A 23,877-nucleotide genomic window follows, 5' to 3' on the forward strand; every position below is an offset into this window, starting at 1 on the left:
TTATTTCCTTAAAGATGGTATTTTCTTTCCTATAGGTGCAAGGAGCACATCTTCGAGCCTTCTATAAGCGTTCTGCTGCCCAGGCACCATTCAGCATGGATCCCTTGAGGGATTTACTCATATGGGCAATTGTTCAAAACCGCAAGGAGTTGGCTGATATCATCTGGACCCAAGTAAAGTCTTCTGTTTTCAAACCATCTCTACACATGGCTGAATCCAACTCATTTGGCTTTGTAGTGTTGGAAATGCAGATTAGGTCTGGTAAATGTAGCTTTGTAAATATTTTTATTGAAAGTTCTTTTTCAATATCTAGGATTGACAGAGATGCATCAGTAGATAGAAGCTGTAACTTGCAATTGGAAGAGGTATAGTTTAGACACAGGTTTACCATTTTGGGGGAAATGGGCCATAGCCAGGATATAGAGAATTGAGAAAGAGAATGGCAAGAATCCCTGCAGTCTGGAAATGTGCATTCTCCCTTCCCAAACAGACTCTCAAAGATTACACAGTTCCCTTGGGGCCAGAAATATTGTCTTCCTACTAACTCTTCCTTTTGATTCAGAGCCGGGACTGCATTGCAGCAGCGTTGGCCTGTAGCAAGATGTTGAAGGAATTAGCTAAGGAGGAAAATGACACTGACAGTACAGAGGAAATGCTAACCCTGGCAGATGAGTATGAGCACCGAGCTATAGGTGAGTCTAGGCTGGTTTTGTAGAGGTATTGTTATAATCACAACATACTACCATACTTTATTCAATTCCTTGCAGTCTTACCTGGGACAACTATTTATGCACAACTCTTTCAGCATCAGGCAAAGAAACTGTAGGAAGTGCTACTCCAGTTCCATTCATGTGAACAGAAGTGGCTTTGATTCAAGTTAGGACAAATGTCATAATTAGAGTATTTCAGTACTGGACTAATATCATAGCTTTCCCTCTTCTTGACTGCTGAAACTCTGTTTAAAGGAGCAAATAGAGATGGATTTTTTTTCTTCATTTTCTAAATTTATTACAGTAAATGTATACATGTTTATGGATTTTCTGTGGAATATTTCTAGCTTCTGGATAGTTTGAATGCAAATCAGACCTAAATCAAGAGTTTATGAGGTATCTGTGCTAATAACATTGAGTGCAACTGCCAGTGATAACATTGCTTCTTCATGTGCAACAGAAGTAAACTTAAGTGTGTGCACTATTTGAAAAATAAACTTAGTTCCAATTCTTGAATTGCTTTGACTAAATCAAGAATGCATCAAATGCTATCTGATATTCTCAATGGACAATTTTTAAAATCCCATTTGTGCCTTTGTTGCTACATTTGTGCCTTTGTTGCTGGTAATACAAAAAAAATTCTATTATATTTTTCTGAAGCATGTTTAAAAAATTTTGATCCCCTTTCAAGAACAAAAGCTGATTGGTGTGGCTCTTATAAAAAAGAGTTTTTGAGGGTCTTGGATAATGAGACAATACTAATAAAAGTGGCAAGTTTTGGGTGGGGTACAGCTAAAGGACATGTTAGTTTTCATAAAGAAATACAATTATGTGTATTCTTAACATCTTGGGTGAAGTTTATTTTCTTTAAAATGTTATTATACAACTTTAATAATTGAAAGTAATGTTAAGTAAGTTATTTATAAACATTGTGCTCACTGTTATTAATTCTTGCTAAATACTACTTATGACCAATGTTCAAAAGCTGTTTATGAAGGAAGGAATTTTGCTTTGTGACAGTTCAAGAACAGATTATATAGTCAAGTCACACAGACAAGACTGTTTCTGCTCAGTTATTTCTTTAGGCAGCTGATTTGATGATAGTTGGTATCTTCATGGGATGGGGTTCAATAGAGTTAATGTCAGTAGTAGATCCAGTTTTGGTCTAGATGAATAGGTAGAGGGAGGGCAATATTTTCAGTAGACTTGACAATATCAGTTCTCCCACTCACCACAACCCATCAGTCAAATTTCATAGAACTGATGCTTTTCTTCAGCATAGAAACCAGGCAGGTGGGTCAAAGATGGCTAGAACAATGAATTTTTTCCTAAACCAATCTGTTGCATTTCTATTCTGAATATGCAGGAGGCAAAGTTCCTTTTTAACATCATAACGGACATAAAGATTGTATGTCGACATGGTGCTAGACCACTATATTTCTGTATGGTCTAGATATAATAACATGTTTGAGCTTGCTATATATTAATATTTCTCAGTGGGAAATGTTATATGGGTCTTCTTCTTTTCCTTCTTTCTTTTTCAATTTATTATTATCGTTATTCCTTTTGATTGTATTGGCACTGTTGAATCACTTTTATTTTTTACTGTTAATATGTATGTATGTAAGTATGTTTGTGTGTGTGTGTGTGTGATATTCACATGGCCCTTGGGATGTGTCTTTCCTACCTCCAGGCTAGAATTCTGTTCCTGAAGCTTGTAGGGAATTTGGGGTGGGGGTGGGGGGAGGGAGGCAAATGAGCAGATCAGCAGAAACAGTAGACTGAAATCAGATAAAAATCTCTGATGAAAAGGAGAAGGGAAATAGGATTCTGGTTACTCCAAGTGAATCCTTTTGGGTCCATTCATTCCTGTAATACAGGAATAGACAGCATTTTTGTTGTTAGGGGTCACTTTTTTTCAGCCTCCAAGGAAAAGATACTGTAAGTTCTCAAGCTCTGGTCCATAATCCACTAACAGTTCATGAACTGCATTTAACTAGTCCACAGAAAGACTGCAGAACATTCAAAAACAATTTGTTGGTCCTGTATTGCATTTTATTTTTTTCTGAAAAAGGCTGAAGTTGTGTTAATATAGTTGGGATTATCAGACAGGCTAATAAGGCCTACCTTTAAAGTCCATTGTTTTTTATTAATATAGTACTTGTTTTAATAATGATGCTTGTGCTGAAGAAAAAAATGTTATTAAAATATGAATTATGGATGTTCTTAAATTTCCAGAACAAAAAACATGAAGTTATCTTTCACAATGAGATTGCCAACAATTTTTAAAATATATATAAATGATAAAATTATATAAATTGTATAGATAAGGCTAAGATCTTAGCCTTATCTATAAAATCACTTATGTGATCCCAGGGAACTTTTCTGCCTTTCAGTATAAGCTACTTCATAGGCTTTTGAAGCTACAACACCTTTCCATTCCATAGAAGAAAATTGGGACAGGAATGTGATAGGTGTTATAAATATTTCTAATCTTGCTTGCTTTTCTAGGTGTCTTCACAGAATGTTATCGGAAGGATGAAGAAAGAGCCCAGAAGCTCCTGATCCGTGTCTCTGATGCTTGGGGAAAGACCACATGCCTGCAGTTAGCCCTGGAAGGCAAAAATATGAAGTTTGTTTCTCATGGGGGTGTTCAGGTGTGATTTACTTACTTATGATCTCTTCAGACACCAGAGAATGCATTACTGTTGTTTTGATTCCAAATCAAGGGAAACAATCCATTTTATTCAGTGGGGATCAGACCCTTCCTCAAATGTACCACATATTGAGAAGAATTCAGATGAACTGAAGTAGCTTTTAAGAAAGACAGCAAGGATAATCAGAGGACTAGGAAATACATAATATGAAGAAAGACTGAAAGTAGTGGGAATATTTGTTTGAGAAGATTGTGGGAGGATATGATTGTGTTCTTTTAAAAATATGTTATGCAGAAGGTCAAACCTTTTTCTCTAATATTCCAGAGTGCAGAATAATAGATTTTAAAAGGATAAAATGAATAAAAAGTCAGATTCCTACTGAATATATTTTTAGAAGGTGGGTCTAAGTAGTCCTTGCCAGCTTGATGTCAACCTTATTTATTGCCAATTGCACAATATGTAGCTTCTGCATATATAACTTTTACTGAGGAATGATTGCACTGCTGAACAAACCTCACCCACTATTTCCTTTTCAATTGCATCACCTTCCTGTATTACTGTTGCTAGAGGAACTACCTTTCCTGGACAACAGTGCATATTTATACACCCATACACACACACCCTACTGCAGCTAAACCCCAAGGATACAGAAAAATTAACATCTTAAATAGAATTCTCACCAAGAGATGTTTTCTTTCCACAACGTATAACAGTGCCCATGTTATTTGCTCCTCTGGCTTCATAGCACAAGACGTTCTGTGGTTTCCACTACATAAACTCTGTACCAGTGAAATGGCATGTGAGAACACATAATGATACAGAGTTGTTGAGCAGGCAGTTGAAGATGAAGTGGGGATAGGGGAATATTATATAATGTCATCACCATTTCATAAGCAGTATTTCTAAACCAGATGACAACATGACTAATTTCACACTAAAAAGACCTAGATTAAATTTTTGACAAAACCAATCATGTTTCTAAGAAGTAGCACTTTAAAAAAGACATCCAGAAAGAAATTTTCAGGGGAAAAAACTAGAATTTTGGAAACAACTGAAAAACAACTTTTACAAAAGAAAACAATGCTATTTTGGAAGCACACGTCAGAAACATGGAATCAGAAATATGGAATAGTCAGAAACATGGAATCAAGCTGTCACATAGTGGCCCATCATGCCAGGATTATATTTTCCCAGTAGCAGCTTAGCAGGATTCCTTGCTTCTAACTCAGCTTAGCATTTCGTATCATGCTGGGATACACTCATGGTGACCCCTTCTGTCCTGCTAGAACATGGCCAAAGTGTATTGTGCAATCCCTTACTGTCTGTCTATTCCAGTGATGGCGAACCTTTTGGGCTTGGTGTGTCAAAAATTTGGAAAATGCCTAACCTAACTCTGCTGGCATGTCACCCGCCCCCCCCCCCGAACAAAAAAGAAACAATTCTTTACATATTCATTTACTTTTAAAAAATGCAGTCCAATCATGTAACGCTATGTATTATATTAAGAAACGTCAAATAATTGGAAAAATGAAATTCGAGTAAAACAAACTCAGGTTCTTTGGTAACTCAAACGGGGAGAATAGTCATTGTTGAGTGTTGGTGAATACTGGCATGTCACCCAAAACATTGTGGCATATCACCTTTCACACGCGTGTCATAAGTTCGCCATCACTGGTCTGTTCATTACTTAGCCTCCCTTGGTGAATTCAGACTCAATCTTCCCTGCAAACTGATTCCCACGTGTGTCTCATATTCAGGACATCTAACTCTCACAATGCCACTTCTCTTTTCAGGCCTTCTTAACCAGAGTTTGGTGGGGGAAGCTGAGTGTCGATAATGGGATATGTCAGGTCATCCTGTGCATGCTGTTCTTCCCTCTTCTGTATACAGGCCTCATCACTTTCAGGTACTTGCAGAACTTGGCTGTACTGTCTTATGGCAGTACAGGGAGATTTATAGGGCTTTGTAACTTCATCTCACCTCCACATTGTGCAAGATAAAATACCATTAGGGCAACATTCAGGTGTGGCCAACCTACTAACTACCCTACTCTTCTCCAAAAGGCTGATTAACTTATATGTTATGTGGCATTTTATTTATCACACCTATAATAGATGCAAGTAAAAACTTGTGTGTGTGACCATTTTTAAAGAAGTCTTGATTATTTTGAATTCCCATGATATATGTAGATAGCCAAATAAATATGTCCATCATCTTAATTATTAGATGTGCTATTTTTCCCTCTACAGCCATATTAGTATCACGTGTGAAGCAGCTTCAGTTATGTTTTTCAGCAGTGTGCGGCTTTCATAAAAGAGTCAGATTCTTCATTCTCTAAATTATTGAAATCTATACAATATGTACAACAAATAGACTAGCATTGCTAGCAACATGATTAAGCAACATACAGGTTTATGTCCAACTTGAAGCTGATGTGTTTCATCAAAAATCAACAAAATCAAATTCAGTTTAGTAGCCAATGAAAACATGTATCTATATTTTTTGCTATGTCTAGGTTTAGCTTCCATGTGAACAAATGCCTTTTAATTATGCTTAAAATATAGGGTACTCTTGCCCTTCCAAAGTTGGCACAATTTTTAAAGCTAGATATAAGCATTGTCAGCAGCTATCAAGGTGAATCTTGACAGGGAGAGGCTTTGTTTAATGAATAAGAGAAAACTAAGATCATTGACAAAGAATAAGTCTGCCCATGTGGTATTTCAGTCATAACCATACAGTAGACATAGTGATATGTGGAAGCGGTATGCAAAATTAACTTCTTGCTGCAATTACAGCCATGTCAACCTGCCATTCTTCTTTCCTTTCCACAGAAAAAAGAGGATCCAGCCAATTACTGGTTTGAATCGCTTCCGAGCTTTCTTCACTGCCCCTGTGGTCATCTTCCACCTGAACATCCTTTCCTACTTCAGTTTTCTCTGGCTGTTTGCTTTTGTGTTAATGACAGATTTCCAGTCAACTCCATCCTGGCCAGAATATGTTGTCTATTTCTGGCTCTTCTCTTTAGTGTGCGAAGAGACCCGGCAGGTATTGTTGCACAAATCAACATACCGTTGTTCTTTAGCTTCAGACTGTTACCTGATTGTTTAGTTACATTGACCACCAGGAGGCACTGTGTTACCATTTCCATTCTTTTTGAGAATTGTCAGATCCAGGTAGCCAGATGTTACTCTATGGGGTTGCCAGTAGAGAGTATGAACCCCATAGAATAATATCTGGCTACCCATGTCTGACAATTCCCATGGTGTCACTGAAGCACACAAACCAACTAAACCCCTCCAAAACATCTAAAGTAAACCAAAAGACCCAGTAGCCCAAGAAGAAAAAACAGCAGCCATCTACAACATACAGCATAAGGACTGTAACAACCACTATGTAGGACAGACAGGCAGAAGACTAGCAGAGCACATCCATGAACACCAACTAGCAGTCAGAAGACACAATGAAAACTCTTTAATCTTACAACACATGGATAGTTTCAACTGGGAAACTATCAGCATCTTAGATCAAGCTAAATCCAAAAAATGCAAGGGAATTCCTGGAAGCTTGGTATTCAGACAAGTCAGCCATCAACAGACCCACAGAGATAAACAACATTTATGCACTATTCAAAAGAATAAAACAAACTCAGTTTCTTTGGTAATAAAAAGGAAACAAAAAGACCAGACACCTCCTGGCCAGCAACCAACACCCAGATAAGCAGGGATTAACACCAGGATCAACACCAGACAAACAATCAAGCAGTAAACAATACCCTAATCAAAGAACTACCAACTCAGACAATCAAGCAGTAAACAGCCTAATCAAGGAATTACCAAGGAGAAAACAACACTCCCACCAACACTGACAGGTCAAGCTATTGTTATATAAACAGAGAGCAAACCCCACTCCCTTTAGCACTAAAGATGTTACCTAGCCAGGTAACAAAACGTCTGCAAGAAAACAACCAAGCTCAGAGAACCCCAAGGACTCCACTATTCCCAATAAGAATGAAACCACTGATGTGGTGCCTCCTAGTAGTCAATATAATTGAAAAATACCTTAGAGAATATACACTGTGTAAAAATAGAAAACTTATGTAAAACCCTATACATAGGGGCATGACATAATATAATATCTGTATCTCTGTACTCTGAGATCTTAAGTCTGTACTTATCATTTTGAAAGGTTATCTGTTTGTTTTATATGCTAAAAATGTTTTCTCTGTTAATGAAACACCCCACACCCCGCCCAACCATTTAAGGAGATTGCATCCAGTATCCTAATTCAAAATCAGATTAACCCGTGGGCTACTAGTTTCGGTGTAACAAAAACTGTGATATAACAACTCCAGAAATCTGCTTTGTAGAAGAGTGCATGAGACTGGAGAAGAGGGAGCATCTAAGCTTATTTTCTTTTCAATAAGCTATGGATTATTAGGTAGGATCACAATGTCTGAACCAACCCAGTAAACCATTTCTCTTTTTTTTGACAGCTTTTTTGTGACCCTGATGGGTTTGGCTTGGTGAAAATGGCTTCTTTGTATTTCAGTGATTTCTGGAATAAACTGGATATGTGTGCCATTCTGATCTTTATAGTTGGGTTAACCTGTAGGTAAGTCACTGTGCATGGGTCCCACCCTATTTTGCTGAGAAAAATTTGGGGGAATGGGGGAGGATTGTTTCAGTATGCTAATTAATATTTTTTTTAAATCTACCTGATATCATCTCCAAAAGAAAAGTAATCAAAATGCAAATCATTTGCACTCAGTTGCTTTTGTTTCAAGTACTCTAAGATCAGACTTAATTTTATATTGTATTCTCTCAACATTTACCTTAGAATTCAAATCACTTCCTTTGAGGAAGCTTCATTTATAAGCAATTCCCCTTTGTTAGTTTTTTGATCAGTTGGACAGAGAATTGTCCTGAGTATACAGCCTTTCTGGCTAGTCTTTTCCTATACAGAGATTATTATCTTGTTAAGTCCCCACAACTTCTCTGAGCCTTTTTCATATTTTGGTTCATATGCTTAGCATGCCGTGAGATATTGCTGTGGAGGAAAGTATGCATAATAATTTGTTTGTTTGAATGCCTCAAGAATGCCTCAAGAAAAATACTAGTTCAGATTTCTGAATCCTTTGGCAACAAAGACCTTCTTATAATTAAGACCAGGAATCTTTGGGAATATCACCCCAATGTTACATTGGTAATACAATTAATATACGTGTTTTTGTTTCTATCCTCTGTGCTAAGATGGATCCCAGCTACTTTGTACCCTGGAAGAATTATACTATCCCTAGCTTTCATTATTTTCTGCCTACGTCTGTTGCACATTTTCACAGTCAGTAAAACGCTTGGCCCCAAGATCATAATAGTGAAGAGAATGGTAAGTTGCTGTTTTTATTGATAAGCACCATGCTTATCAATAGAAAATAGTAATAGAATTAATAGTAATTCTTCATAATTCACTTTTGGATGAGGATGCTAGGGTCAAAGAAAATTTGAGTGACCATTTTTTCTGCTTTGTTTGGTGGGTTTACAGATGAAGGATGTCTTTTTTTTCCTCTTCCTCTTGGCTGTTTGGATTGTATCCTTTGGAGTAGCCAAGCAAGCTATCCTCATCCACAATGAGCAACGGGTAGACTGGATCTTCCGAGGTGTTATTTACCATTCGTACTTGACATTATTTGGACAGATCCCCTCCTATATTGATGGTATGGAATACAGAATCACTTCATACGCTGGACTAGCAAGAGTCAGATTGTTTGACTGTCAGTTTGCTTGATTGGCATTAAAGATCTATTCATCACTAAAAATCTTATCCCACAACTGACATCATCTGAGTAGTGTTTGTACAATTCCACAGTGTGCAAAAATCAGCAAAACCTGACTATGAGTGAATGGCTAACAGGGTAAATAGATATGTTAGATGATGCTATGCCAGATAAAGCTGCAGCATAAATAGCAACTATGCAATTTTGCTTGCCTTTATATGAAAGAATTTTAACAAGATGAAGCCCTCTCTTTTAATCCAGCTCTGGTCTGCTTAAATCACATATGAAGTACAGTAGATGTCTCAGGACTCTCTTCTTGGTCCCCAAACAATTACATTGCTCTGCTCCAGGCCTTGTGTTTTAGACGGGGGCTATAAACAGCAGGTCCTCAGTAGAACCACAAGGTCCTCAGATGAGTTGTGACCTGTCCCTGGCAGCGTTTCAATGGTAGCACATCTTAATAGCTTTTCATAGACCAAGAAATGTATGTGCGGGTCTGAATCATCTCTCACATTTAGCACTGCCTTTTAAAAATTAAATCGTATAAGGTTGAGTCATTCATTCCAGGCCTTTCCGTTTAAAAGAAATGTTTCTAAAGCCTTTATTGTGATAGAAATCTGCTGTGGATATGGCAATACAGGCTACTTAAGGTGGATCAGAGAACTAGATGAGCTTCCTCTTGTTGTGTAGCACCCAGCACTTGTTGGATCCACTGTGTTTTCTAACAGGAGTGAATTTCAGCCTTGATCAGTGCAGCCCAAATGGGACAGATCCATACAAGCCCAAATGCCCTGAGAGCAGTGAAGCCAACAAGAGGCCCGTCTTTCCAGAGTGGCTGACAGTAATTTTGCTTTGCCTGTACCTACTCTTCACCAACATTCTCCTTCTCAACCTCCTCATTGCTATGTTCAAGTGAGTTTCATACTCTGCATTCTGTATTGCCTGATCGTCATAAAGAGCCCTGAGGCTCATAAGGAAAGAAAATGAACATGTCTGTCCCTGAATCTCCCACATTGGTTGTAACAACTATAAACTGGTATAGAACAGAGAGCGAACTAAAAATACTTGGCTCAGAGGCAGCTAAAGAGAGGTAGCATTAATAGGTAATAATAAACAGTTCTATAATATCCATTCTTCCACTCCTGGAAATAGAGATGTTGTTTCTGTACTGACCCCTAGTTAGTGGGATACATGGGAAAGCACCATTGTATTCTGTGTATTCATGGGGGATTTAGAAGATTAAACTTACTGTATGGCAGAGCTAACTAATACATGTGCTCTTCTTCTCCCCCAGTTACACATTCCAGCAAGTGCAGGAGCACACTGACCAGATCTGGAAATTTCAGCGTCATGACCTGATTGAGGAGTATAATGGCAGGCCGCCAGCGCCACCACCCTTTATCCTCCTAAACCACCTGCAGCTATTTGTCAAACGGGTGTTTCTTCGGAAGCCAACCATACGTCACAAGCACCTCAGTAAGGAACTCTGTTACGTTGAGCCATGCTGGGTATGGTTGAGCTTCTGCCTGTCAACATTTATGACCATTTGCAATTCATTAACACTGGAAACAAAGGGAAGAGGAGATTGGAAAGGGGTGATTTTTTAGAACAGGGAGCATAAAAAAGCCATTAGAGCCTTTGGACCTCTTATATATCTCAGAGCACACCGGCACTGTGACTTAACTAATTGGTTCCTCTATTTATAAAATTTGGTGGGCTTTTTTGGGGGGGGGGTCTGTACTCTTCTTTGTTGTAGTTGTTCTCAGCACAAATGGAGGTTATCAGCCAATCATTCAACAGAACCAGTGTTCTCCTGGTTTACTAAGCATGTACTTTAGCATTACTTTTGTCTCCTTAATATTTAATATTCAACCAATTTTTTCACTTTCTGTTTTTACCTTCATAATGAGCTCTTAAGTCTTTTCCTAACTTTTGATTAAAAGGAGTGCTTTTATATCTCAATTTGTTCTTGTTAGTCAAAGACCTCAGATTTTGGTTTCAGCTGCCATTTCTCCAAGTCCTGTCACTTATGAATTTGTACAGTAAATACAAGTTAAAAAGGTATGGGGAGAATATGCACCTTCATCTTACTCCCTACCTTATTCTGTTCTATTCTTTTTCTCCAAATTCAGTTCTTATGGCAGTTTCTTATTTATTGCAAAGATGAGGATGTAAATAAACAAACAAATAAACAAGGAACAACAAAAATGGAAATACCAACTGACCATAAACAGAGCTGGTAATGTGAAATGTTGAGAAAGTACACAAAGGTAATGCCCACTCACACATTTAGTGAACTGACTATAAAGCAGTGAACAAAGTGGGTATAGAGGTTTGTTTTCCAGGATCAGGGAATTGATATAAATGGACAGTGTGTGTGAAAAGTAAAGAGGAGGCTAATTCTAGAAAGGCAATGACAAACTTAGACAAAATCATGATGGATAAGGACATCTCAGTTACAGCAAAAATAATTAAAGCAATACTCGTTCCAGTAGTAATTTATGGCTGTGAAAATTGAACAGGATGGAAGGAAGACACCTTTGGTGACAGTTAGTAAGAATACTATGGACAGAACAAAAAACCAGTCAATCTGTCCTACGTGACAGAGGAAGCCCTGTCTGCAGACTTTAATTTGGGTGAGAATATCAGCGAATCGAATGTAGAAACTTTCCAAGAGAAATCATTTGGCCAGAGACCTATCAAATGAAAAGGATTACAGAAGAACCCGACAGCTAATTTTACAGAAAGCATCATATACTCCTTTTCCTAACGCTAATCTTGCCTAATCGAAGATATAATGATAAATGCTTTGCCTTTAAGACCTCAAGAAACTACCACTTAGGATGGCGCAGCATTTTGGATTCAAAGACAAAAGTTTGCATGTTGCACCTCCTTGCAGCTCTTTTGTCCAGGATTATGTGGTTGCTGATGTACAATTCCAGAAAAAGATTTATTTATTTATTTATTTAAGGAGTTTACACTGCATTTGCAAACCCACCCACCCCCCGCCCCTGTTATCTTGGGCGCCTCCACGTGCTCTGAAGCATCTTTTTGTCTTTGACTCTGAAATGCTGCACTGCCGTAATCAATGTCAATGTAAGTTTGATGGTGTACCTGAAACCCTTTAAGTGTGTCTGATAAACTAATAGCTTAACTAAAACAGAGACATACAAGGGGATTTTTGGAATATAGAGCAATTGCTCACATAAAGGCTGACAGTGCCCTTGTGATACTTAGGCAGAAACTCAAAAGTCTGGGATATGTTATGTGAGCAGATTATGGGCTAGAACAATGATTATGCTTCATAAGATTGAGGGAAATAAAAGGGAAGACAACATATAAAGTAGATGAAGAAGATAGAAAAGATTACTGGAATGTTGGAAGAGCTACAGATTATTACTAAAGGCAAGTCAAGAGAACAAGCATTTTCCATTCAATCATCAGAAGGCAAACCAAACTCAAACTTTTTTATGCTCAGTAGTTAAGCCTACTCCTATGATATTATGGAATGCAAGAGCAGGTGAAAGTGAGAATATGGAGGCTGGGACGTGGCAATGTAGATCATTGAATTTTGAAAGGGGAGAAGAAATAGAAAAAGGTAGTGAAGAAAAACTTGAGGAAGGAGTGAAACAATAAAAATTGACTTTGATAGGTGAGAAAAAAACTTTAACTAAAGCTACTATTCAACCAGCAATTATTCTTTATTTGTTTCCTAAATCCATTGTTACTGGTGATTGAATTGGATTATTACGGAGCAGAGGTCTCCACAGGATCTAATATTTTCATCAAGTGGCAAAACAACTGCCACACTTCATGATGCAAGCTCTACATGACTGTCAATCTGTTGTTGTGACTGTCAGTCTACTGAGATGAGAGCTCTGTGTATTCTTGATCAAGTTGATTTGACCTGCAGAAAAGAAACTTGAGAAGAATGAAGAGGCAGCTTTATTGTCCTGGGAGATGTACTTGAAGGAAAATTACTTGCAACTCCAACAGCACCAACAGGAGCAGACTCCTGAGCAGAAGATCCAGCACATCACAGACAGGTGAAAACTGTCTTTGCAATCTAAGTAATAAATGACATCAGGTCAGATCATGATTGTGGAATATAATTCAGAAAAATCTGAAAAGCTTGAGTAGCCCTGCTAATGCATACCTCATTTAAGGCCTTCTGACTACTCCAAGCCCCACTTGTCTCTACTGTTCCCATTAGAATCCATAACACAAGTTGGTAGGACTTTTTTTTCTTTTCTTTTTTTTTATTTCAGAAGAGATCTGCATATATTCAGTAGTAGAAGGGCACCCTAGCTAATTGAATGTGGGGCATTTGGTTATGTCACAAAACATCAAGTTTGGAGTGTATAGTCACTCTCCCTTTGATCCCACTTCAAATGCAATTTTTTTTTCCAGAGTGGATACACTAACAGAAATGCTGGACCTTGAACAGGGGAAAATGATGGGAATATTGGAACAAAGGTTGTTGCACTTAGAAGAACAGGTGAGGCTGACTTCTGAAGCTTCCTCTCAGCTTAGCTTAGCTGGAGAAAATTGAGGACTTACGCAAAGCATGGATCCATCTAAACATAAGGCAGCCCTCTCAGAGAACTGAAAAGGTCTAGAGCAGTATTTCTCAATCTTAGCAACTTTAGGACGTGTGAACCTCAACTCTCAGAGTTCTCTAGCCAGCTATGCTGGCTGGGAAATTCTGCGAGTTGAAGTCCACACATCTTAAAGTTGCCAAGGTTGAGAAACACTGGTCTGGACCATATAAGACTGTATCATGCCAGCCACACTATAGTCTTTACAACATAAATTGCATGCTTTCAGAATAAAGGGATCTCTGCAAATCCCCACATTCTACTGAAGTTTCTTTTTGTCATTAAATTCCCTGGTGTCAGGAAATATGATAAGTTGTTGATCAAGCTATGGGATAATAAGCTGCATTATACAAGTGGGCACATTTTGCAATGGGATAACCCATTTTTAATGGTCTCTAGTACAAAGGCTATCACATGAACCAACACTATAAACTTAAGATTTTGAGTTCTTTCTTGGAGACTAGATGCACTTAACAGCCATATCTTCCAACCTCCTTTCTAGACAGTCACTTTTTGATAAATGTAGTAATTAATGAATGCAATGAATTGCTTTTCTCTAGACATTCCAATTTGCGAAGGCATTACAATGGATTGTTCAATCACTGTCTAACAGTGGGTTTGGTACAGAGGAAGATATTCCTGTTTTAGGTATGTTTGACTGCATCTGAGGACCACTTTACATTAGATTTGTATTTTGGTACACATGTAAGTATCATTTTCCATTTTCCCTGAAATATTCATAAATGGGACCTTAATCTTTGCCACTTTTTATTTTGAAAAAAAAAACAATTATATACACACATCTTTTATAGTGGAACTGTAGAGTGTGTTTTTTCCACTTGAGTGCTAGAACTTGAATATAAAATGTATCACAAGAAGCAAACAAGGAATTCTCAGTATTCCAAGTTATATTTTGTTCTGCTCTCTTGACCTCATTTGAAGATGTCTGTAGAGTTTGCTTAGCACTGACTCTCATTATGGAATATCTGTCATATATCTCAGCTGAAGTGGTATCGTGGGTAGAATCTTTCCTGAAGATGGCAGGTCCCTAATTTGCTATATTGCTTCCTGCAACAAATATTGACCATGCCATGTTGATCCTTACTGCACTACTGAGTCACCTTTGCTTGAGAAGCTGTCTGATATAATTAAGGTACTGGATTGCAATGAGGGAAATTTCAGGTTCAAGTCCTCACTCAACTGTGAAGCTCATTAGATGACTTCAGGTCAGTCGCTATCCCTCTGACTAGTTTACCTAGATAAAATGAGAAGGTATGTGCACCACTGTAAATTCATTAATTTTTTAAAGAGGAAAAGCAATATGTGTCTTCTCCAATGGCACTTTCTCAGGAGGAAGACCACTTAGGTGTTCATAACATGAGAATGTTAAGATTTGTCTCAGTTGCTTACATAGACAAATTTTACTATTGTTGGATCTAAAAGCCTGATGTGAAATGAATTGAGTAGAAGACTGCTTTTTATTCCAAAGAATTTTCACTAGTGTTTCAAGTATCTAATGCTGTAGAAGGAAAAAGTAGTGTTGCATTTCTTTAGCCAAAGGGGTTCTCAATACTGAAAATTCTTCTATTTTCTCAACTATTTATATATTATATTATATTATATTATATTATATTATATTATATTATATTATATTATATTATATTATATTATATTATATTATACTATACTATACTATACTATACTATACTATACTATACTATACTATACTATACTATACTATACTATACTATACTATACTATACTATTTGTTGTGTTTACCACTGGATTCAACAAAAAGCCCTCCCAGTGCTTTACAACACAGAAATGTAAAAACAGAATAAAAACATAACAGCCAATAAAAAACACAATCAGAAAAACAGTAAGTGAACCCTCAAAGTTCTTCTGGTACAATGTTATTTTTATTTCCGAAAGCCTAACAGTGAGAATGACAATGTAATCTTGAATGGGAGGGTGTCCACCACTTGGGAGCTGCAACCGAAAAACATTGCCTGTAATCCCAAACCCTTTCATTTCCACTTTAGGGGGATCATTAGGGGGATCATGCTGCAGGGTTCGGTACTTTCCCCGCTCCTTTTTAACATCTACATGAAACCGCTGGGTGAGATCATCTGCCACCATGGGATGAGGTATCATCAGTATGCAGATGATACCCAGTTATATATCTCCATCCCAGGTGATTTGAGTGATGCTGTGGCTACCCTTTCGCGGTGCCTGGAGGCTGTGGGGGTCTGGATGGGGAACAACAGGCTTCAGCCGAACCCTGGTAAGATGGAGTGGCTGTGGGTTGGGGGCTTCTCTGTATCCAGAAGTTTACCATCTTTGGTTCTGGATGGGGTCACACTATCCCAGACAGACCCAGTGCGTAACCTGGGGGTCCTCCTGGACTCACGACTCCTGCTCGAAGAGCAGGTGGCAGTTGTGGCCAGGAGGGCCTTTGCTCAACTACGTGTTGTGCACCAGTTACGCCCTTTTCTGGATCGGGAGTCCCTCCAGTCAGTCACTCAGGCCCTAGTCATCTCCGGTATAGACTATTGCAATGTGCTCTACATGGGGCTACCCTTGAAAAGAATCTGGAGGCTTCAGCTGGTTCAAAATGCAGCTGCGCGGGCAATTTTAGGTGCCCCAAGAATGGCACGTTTCACCATTACTATGTGAGCCGCATTGGGTCTCAGTTTGCTTCCGGGTCCAATTCAAGATGTTGGTTATCACCTTTAAAGCCCTACATGGCATGGGACCGGGTTACCTGAGGGACCATCTCACCCCCATTATATCTACCCGTCCCACCCGGTCAGGCAGGGAGGTTATGCTACAGACCCTGTCAATGAAAGAATGTCGACTGGTGGGGTCCAGAAAGAGAGCCTTCTCTGCCGTGGCCCCCACCCTATGGCATACTCTCCCCCCAGAAGTGAGGCACTCCCCAACTCTCTTGTCCTTCTGGAAAGCAGTCAAGACCTGGCTCTGCCAACTGGCATGGGGTGCAAAAAAGGGCAACGAACCCTGGGAGTGGCTAGCACCTTGAAGACGCTCCCATATGTTAACATCTTACTGACCATTAACATCTTGGAAGATATTATTTGTGTATGTGTTTGGTTTTTATTCTATTTTTATTGTATTTTATATTATTTTTATTGTATTTTAATATTTATTGCTGTTTTATTGTGAACCGCCCAGAGTCACTTTTTGTGAGATGGATGGTATCTAAATTTGAAATATAAATAAATAAATAAATAAGTAAATAAATAAATAAATAAATAAATAAATAAATGACATCAGCAGCAGATCCATATTGGATATGTTGGGTGGGCCACCTCTATGCTTTGCACCAGTTGCATTTCTGAGTGGTCTTCAGAGGCAGCCCATGTAGAGTGCATTGCAATAAATCAAACAGGTGGTGATGATAACATGAGTTACATGGCAAGGCCCCCCTGCTCCAGGTAGGCCACAACTGGACCCAATCCCCACTAGCCAAGGTCTCTATCTGCTTGTCAAGTGGTAGCCGTTACTCTAGGAGGACTCTCAGGTCATGGATTTGCTGTTTCAGTGGGAGCACTGGCCTTTCTAGAGTTATCAGCAAAGAGAATAAAATAAAATAAACAAAAATATATTACATAAATATAATTCTATAGTCTATTTGAGGGCCTATGTTGATTGGGGATTATGAGAGTTGAACACTTAACAGATCCAGAGGAAAGCTGGGTACTTGACTTGCCTTTACAGTATATGTGTTTCTTATCCAAGATTGAATATGCAAATACAATGATAGATATTATTCTCTCTTAGAATACTGTGAGTCACTAATGCTCCTCAAGTGCAAATGGAATCTATTCCAAAAATACAGAGATGCAGAAAAAATGTCGTATTGATTGATTATGCATAAGATAAACAGAGTACTGTGTTTTCCTAGTTCCTAGCAGAGCTCCTGAAACAAAGGAGCACCATGCAGAGGAAGTCTCAGAATCTTTATTCACCCCGTACCATGTGAGTGCTAGGAACCTCTTGTATCCCAAGTCCGTTGCCATTCGATTTCCTGTGCCAGATGAGAAGGTGCCATGGGAGGTAGGAATCTTAAATTTAGGGAGTTGGATCAGGTTCTGTGTCAAAAGGAATGATTAATGCCAAATGAATCAGCTGGGACTGATTTGAGGCATATTTAAATTACCCTCTTACCAGGCAAATCTGAATTCTGTGCTATGAATCTCCTGTAAAGAATTCTACATAAATTCACCAGTCTACAATTCTGAAAATTCTGGAAAACTACATGCTAGATAAATACATATAAAATGATATAAATATATTTGGTGGGACCTGATCAGCCCTATTTCAGGGGCTTTGACTCTGAACTCAGTATGTAATAGAGAAATTTTAAGCTCTGCAGATGCTGGTAGAAAAGTAATGGGTAGTATCTGGTTTATATTGAGGAATTAATGCTTGTTAAAAGAAGGGAAAATGGCTGTGTATAAGAGTGTTTCTCTGCCCACTTTGTTATATGGAATTGAAAGTTGGATATGTTAGGAGAAATATAAAATTTATGCTGGTCTATGACCGAAATAAAATTGATTGATATAAAATTAAGTTGAATGCAGTAGGAATGGGGTACTTAAGAAGTGTGTGTGATAAAACAAAAAGAGATAGGGCCAAGAAGAAATGGGTCATGAATGTGGATTGAATAAAAAAGTGAATGACGAGTAAAAAAAAGTAGGTAGAGGTGATTTGATCCTATAGCAAAAATGAATAAGGATTGAATTGCAATAGGCTGCAATGTGAGGAAGGGGAAGACAAGAAAGTCATGGCTGGAAGGAGTTAATGAGGCCTTTTAAAAGGGAGAGTTGTGAGTTGGGAAGTTTAAAGAACACAAGGCATCGTGTGAAAAGTATATGGATATGGTGGAAGCAAGGGTGAAAAAGGATATGGAGAGGTATAGTGAATGGTGTTGGCTTAATTAGATTTTGCTTCCTTTTCTTTCATTTCCTTTTCTTGTCTCATGCATATGTATGTAACTATTGCTTATGCATGAGCAACCATGTTTGTTTATTAGAAGGTATGTATGCTGTTCATCTCACAAGATCACAAGAAAAACAAAGCAGAGCACTAAAACAATAGAAAGAAATAAACATTTAAGGTATCATAATTGTGAAAGAAAAGTCCTAATCCACTAGGTGAGTCTAAGGAGAGAGAGATCAGGCAGAATTTGGGTTTTCACTTTGGAATTCTCCAAAATACCTTGTGCTTGAAATGAAAGTACATGCTGCTATGCAAACTCTGAAGGAAGTCTAAAATAGCCTTTTTTTCTGGCAGAGAGAGTTCGATATCTATAATCCACCCTTCTACAGTTCTGAAACACAAGAGAATATTCCCCCAAAGCTCCTGAGAGAGTAAGTGCCCTATCACTACCTTCCTCTCACTACATCAGGCCTTGTCTAATTTCTGTATGAAGCTGCTTCTTGTTCTGTTTGCTTCTATCACACATTCTCTACTGCTTATTTCTTGCTACACTGGTTTAAAAGCTGCTTTTCCAGAAATGCTGAAAGGATAACAGTTTTGCTCCTGTCTTCCAGCAATTTGGAGAACCTTTCAAGAATAAACTTCAACAGCCTAGATGGAAATATCAACAGGCAGAGTTTCCATGGCACCTATGCCATTGAGGATGGCCTGCCACTGTGAGTCTGATAACATAGAGGGAAACTTGGTTACTCTGTCCACTTTGTGTTGAAAATTAGTTATTGTGAGAGTTTAGCAGTCAAATAGAGTCCTATCAGAGTGTGCTCAATGTTTATGCTTGAACTCAAATGTCCCATTTCAGGTGCAGATGTTACAGCAGATAACAAAGCAAGCTATTTGGGAGTATCTTGTTCAGGAAATTGTTCTCCTTTTCAGTTCCACAGTATTTTGATCAAGATCTGTTGGGAGTGCACATTCCAGCAGTGAGAGCGGCCAGGGTTAAATTATGGTCATGATATGTTTTGTTCAGCATGCAGTAGAAAGACAGATGATTGGCACCCAGGCATTCTCCTCCCTTGGCTTGATAGTAGATCATACCAATAAGTCTAGTGAAAGGATGAGGTGAAAATGTTCAGTGCTCTCAAACTAAAAGGCTCATAGCCACAGGTGCTGGACTTTACCTCCCAGCTTCAAAGAATTGATGTCATAGCACTGTGAAATACCTCTGTCTGATTCCTTAGAGATTCCTAACAGACATAATCAATTACTGTCTTACTTTGTTGGGAGGCAGCCTCTTTTCCTTCAGCAGGTTATCTAGAGATGGATTACCCACAGGGAGAGCCAGGTCAGTCAGATAAGACTATTTTAGTTGGATGATAGTCAATCCAGTTGCCTTTTCCTCAGCAACTGGGTTTTTCTTCAAGAGTAAATACTAGTGAGTCATAGTTCAAATTAAATCCCTGTTAATAATTGCTTAGCTTATCATTCTCTGATCATTTACATTTGTTTGGAGTTGAGAGATCCCAGGAGAAGGGCAACACCCCTATGGCCCTAGCTCATGGCAGAATTATTTTTTTCTCTTTCAGAAATCCCATGGGCAGGACAGGGTTGAGGGGCCAAGGAATCCTTAGGTTCTTTGGACCCAATCATGCCCTCCATCCAGTTGTAACACGGTAACAAGGAAATTTTATCTGCTTCATTTTGGAGTTTGTTTTCTTATTTCAGTTTTATACTCATCCAGAGATTAGAAGTAGAAGTCTTGTTTTCACAGGTCAATACTGTGAACTACCTTCCTCTTTTTACTGCATTTTTGAGCCTTAGGTGTTGACAACAACACTTTTGTGTGGTATCCATGACAACAGCAGAGAAGAAAAAAGAACTTGGACGCTTGTGATCCGATGTAGGTCATAAGAAGCTGCGTGTAGTTTCAAAATACTTTTTCTTGCTATCACAAAGCAGAGCATTCATCTTAAGTTTGCAGCTGATAAGTTATTGAAAAAATATTTGAGGCTGAATAGGATATAGACATTGGGAAAGCCCATTACAGTGATTTCTAACCTACTATGCAGAGGCCTGTATCTTTTTTTGGGGGGGGGGGTGCATAATGAATATCTGACACTGGTGTAATTAAGGTTATTGATTGAATATACGTATATTGCATATTGCAATTTATGTAATTACATTTGTATCCTGCCTCTGATCCAGATAATATTCAGAGCTCAGTCTGTTTAGTAGTATAGATTTCATCATGTACCTTTAAAACATACAACAGCAAGATGTAATCTTTCTCTTTATAGTTGGCAGAGGAATGTTGATGGATCCATTTATAGAAAAAACTTGAAGAAAATGCTGGAAGTCCTAGTGGTCAAATTCCCTTTCTTGGATAATTGGGCTTTACTTGGGGTAAGCGTATATGGGGCAGTCCATCTTCAGTAGGATCTAAGTTGGTAATTTAATAAAGTCAGGCCAATTAATAATATGTAAAACAACCAATCTATAGAAAGAGAAAAGTGTGACTGCCTTCTGAAGTTTTCCATAAGGAAAACATGAGTTGGGTGCATTTTTCATCAATTGGATAAGTGTGGATTCTGTGCTGTAGTCTGAGATTGATTCCAACAATTTGGCATGTCTCTAAGAACCTTACTTAAGTACTTCAGTTCAACCACATAACTACAATCATGCCAAGGAAAACCACAATGACAGGTTCATCCAGTCTACAGGCCCCATGCCTAGGGAAACATCCAGGTCTGTAAGGATTATGAAATGTCAAATGAATCAAACCCAGAGCATGCCCACCCAGCCAGATCTAGTGGTTTGACCATAAACAATTGGAGAAAGGTATGGCTTTATAGGTAGCAACCAACCTCTTGAATTGCACCGAGAAACCTACTGGGAGTCAATGCAATTCACAGAGCAATGGTGAAACATGTGCAGTCTGAGGTGTACCCATAACTGTCCATGTGGCTGCATTCTGAACCAGCTCCAGCTGATGATGATCTTCAAGGTCAGTCCTGTGTAGAGCACATTGCAATAATTCATTCAGGCATCAACCAAGGCATGAGTGGCCCTTAGTAATGCCTTCCAATCCAGGAAAGGATGCAATTGATACAGAACACAAATCTGTGCAAAAAGCCCTCCTGGCCATGGCTGCTACCCATTCCTCAAACAGAAGCCACAATTCCATGAAGATCCCCATGAACTGTACCCCATGAAGTGTACAGTTCTGACTGGAGCAGGGCAACCCCACAAAGAACTAAGGATGGTAAATCTCCAGGTCCAAGGGGCCTTAAAACCCAAATCTGTCCAGTTTGCTAGGGTCAAGCTGAAGCCTGTTCTTCCCCATTCGGACCTCCACAGCCTTCAGTTCCAGAACCTCAGTAGCATCACTTAATGGCCCCGGGGGTAGAGATGTGTAATTAAAATTTGTGATTTTAATAACTCAGGCAAGGGATTCCAGAATTCTTATCTGAGTTTCCAACACTGAATTATGTTATTCACCAAGATGGCAGCCAAGAAACCAACTTATATTTTCCAGCACCTCAGAGATTTATTTATTTTATTTTATTAAATTTTTTAGGGCCGCCCACTCCAAAGAACTGTTCGTCAACTGAAACATGAATAGAAACTCCTGTTTTGAGTAGCATTATAGTTGATAGTATGTGTAAAGTGTTAGCTGCCTCTTACACTAAATAGTCCTTTTATTCTTTCCAGGGATCTCTTGAACCTGGGGAAGCATTGCCACAAAAAATAAAACAGGTCCTGAGACGAGAATTCTGGCCACAATTTCAGAAATTGCTGAATCAAGGAACAGAGGTATTTGGGCCATTCAGCTGGAGCTTGATGTAGGCAGAGAAAAGAGTCATGTAGATACTGTTAGTGAATAGTAGCCACTTTTCCCACTACCTTCCTAAGGCATGACACTAGTAGAGAATTGCACTTGTGATGCTGGGGTTACATAGTACATAAATATGCACATAATATGGTTTTGAATCAAAGATATATATTTTTTAAAGACCACATTTTTGAACAATAGAAAAATCACAGTATTTTGCAGTTTATTGAAGGCACAGAATTGGTCACCCACATTTTATTTACTGACTTTAGGGGGCATTTCTATATGTACTGATGCATCCATATTATGTAAGTCCCCAGTATTTAGCAAAGTAGACTTGTTATCCTTTTTCATAATCCTGTGATCCAATAAATGATTTATCCAATGGAAGAGGATATATGTAGTTTAGGGTTGGGTTCTTGGTGCTATCTGAGCTTGGTTGCTTTTTTGCCATCTTTTCATTAACCAGGCTAGGTAACATCATTAGCATGAGGGAGAGTGGAGTTTGCTGGCTGTTTACATATAGTAGCTTGCTCTGCCATTTTTGGTGAGGATGTGGCTTCCTCCTTGGTGGTTCCTGGATTAGGGTATTGTTTCTTCCCTGATCATTATTGGGTGCTGTTTCCTGCTTATCTGTGTGTTGGCTGCTGGAAGGGATGTGTTCTAGGCTGTTTCTTTCCTACCTAGGCTTTTGATTGTCTCTTTTAAATAGTATGTAAGCACTTTTGGATTTGGCTTGATGTAAAATATTGTTTCCCAACTGGGGTTGATTCTGTCCATGTGTTGCAAGACAAAGTAAAAACTCCTTAATCTCACAGAACAGAAAAATGCCCTGCATTCTTGGGCAACTGAACTAAAGGCTATTTTCTATAATAAAATAACAGTACTACCAGCATCTTTCACAGAGGGAATGGTACTTTTTAAATATTTACTACTACCCACCATCTTGAGAGACCTGTTCTTTAGATTAATTAAAAAATTGCTCTATCCTCTTAATGATACCAGCCTTTCTGTCTTTCCTCTCTCTCTATCTCCCTGGATCCTACTTTCTTCTAGATATACAAAGGGTATGTGGATGATCCAAGGAACACAGACAATGCTTGGATAGAGACAGTGGCCATCAATGTACACTTTGAAGATCACAATGATGTAGAAATGAAGCGTCTTAATTCGGTACATGTCGCCAGGGCACTTCTTACCATTATACTATAGGGCTATCCTGTAGATGCAAATTCTAAGATTCTGTGAACGAAACCCAGGGTGGATGCCCAGAGAAGTAGCTGAGGTGTCTAGAGAAAATTTTAAAAAGCACTTTGAAAGGTGAAACACAAAATCATGGAAAAGAAAGAAA

At 38.6% G+C, this 23,877-nt stretch overlaps 1 protein-coding gene across 2 annotated transcripts in view; it reads left to right on the forward strand.

The window, feature by feature from the left end:
- TRPM2 (transient receptor potential cation channel subfamily M member 2) overlaps window positions 1-23,877 on the forward strand; it is a 44,731-nt gene that overhangs the window by 15,836 nt on the left and 5,018 nt on the right. For both annotated transcript variants that reach the window (XM_025171320.2, XM_088132133.1), the window contains 20 exons: window positions 36-173; window positions 563-692; window positions 3,222-3,367; window positions 5,161-5,273; window positions 6,199-6,412; window positions 7,860-7,978; window positions 8,617-8,749; window positions 8,906-9,077; window positions 9,866-10,049; window positions 10,432-10,613; window positions 13,051-13,183; window positions 13,548-13,635; window positions 14,296-14,383; window positions 17,661-17,812; window positions 19,052-19,128; window positions 19,312-19,413; window positions 20,281-20,367; window positions 20,992-21,097; window positions 22,406-22,507; window positions 23,583-23,699. In XM_025171320.2, coding sequence (XP_025027088.1) covers window positions 36-173; window positions 563-692; window positions 3,222-3,367; window positions 5,161-5,273; window positions 6,199-6,412; window positions 7,860-7,978; window positions 8,617-8,749; window positions 8,906-9,077; window positions 9,866-10,049; window positions 10,432-10,613; window positions 13,051-13,183; window positions 13,548-13,635; window positions 14,296-14,383; window positions 17,661-17,812; window positions 19,052-19,128; window positions 19,312-19,413; window positions 20,281-20,367; window positions 20,992-21,097; window positions 22,406-22,507; window positions 23,583-23,699 — 2,583 coding nt within the window. The remainder of the gene's footprint in view (window positions 1-35; window positions 174-562; window positions 693-3,221; window positions 3,368-5,160; window positions 5,274-6,198; window positions 6,413-7,859; window positions 7,979-8,616; window positions 8,750-8,905; window positions 9,078-9,865; window positions 10,050-10,431; window positions 10,614-13,050; window positions 13,184-13,547; window positions 13,636-14,295; window positions 14,384-17,660; window positions 17,813-19,051; window positions 19,129-19,311; window positions 19,414-20,280; window positions 20,368-20,991; window positions 21,098-22,405; window positions 22,508-23,582; window positions 23,700-23,877) is intronic.

This window comes from Python bivittatus, unplaced genomic scaffold (genome assembly GCF_059951505.1).
Source record: "Python bivittatus isolate LINGU-HERP-01145 unplaced genomic scaffold, Pbiv_v1 ctg000980_np1212, whole genome shotgun sequence".
Taxonomy (NCBI): domain Eukaryota; kingdom Metazoa; phylum Chordata; class Lepidosauria; order Squamata; family Pythonidae; genus Python; species Python bivittatus.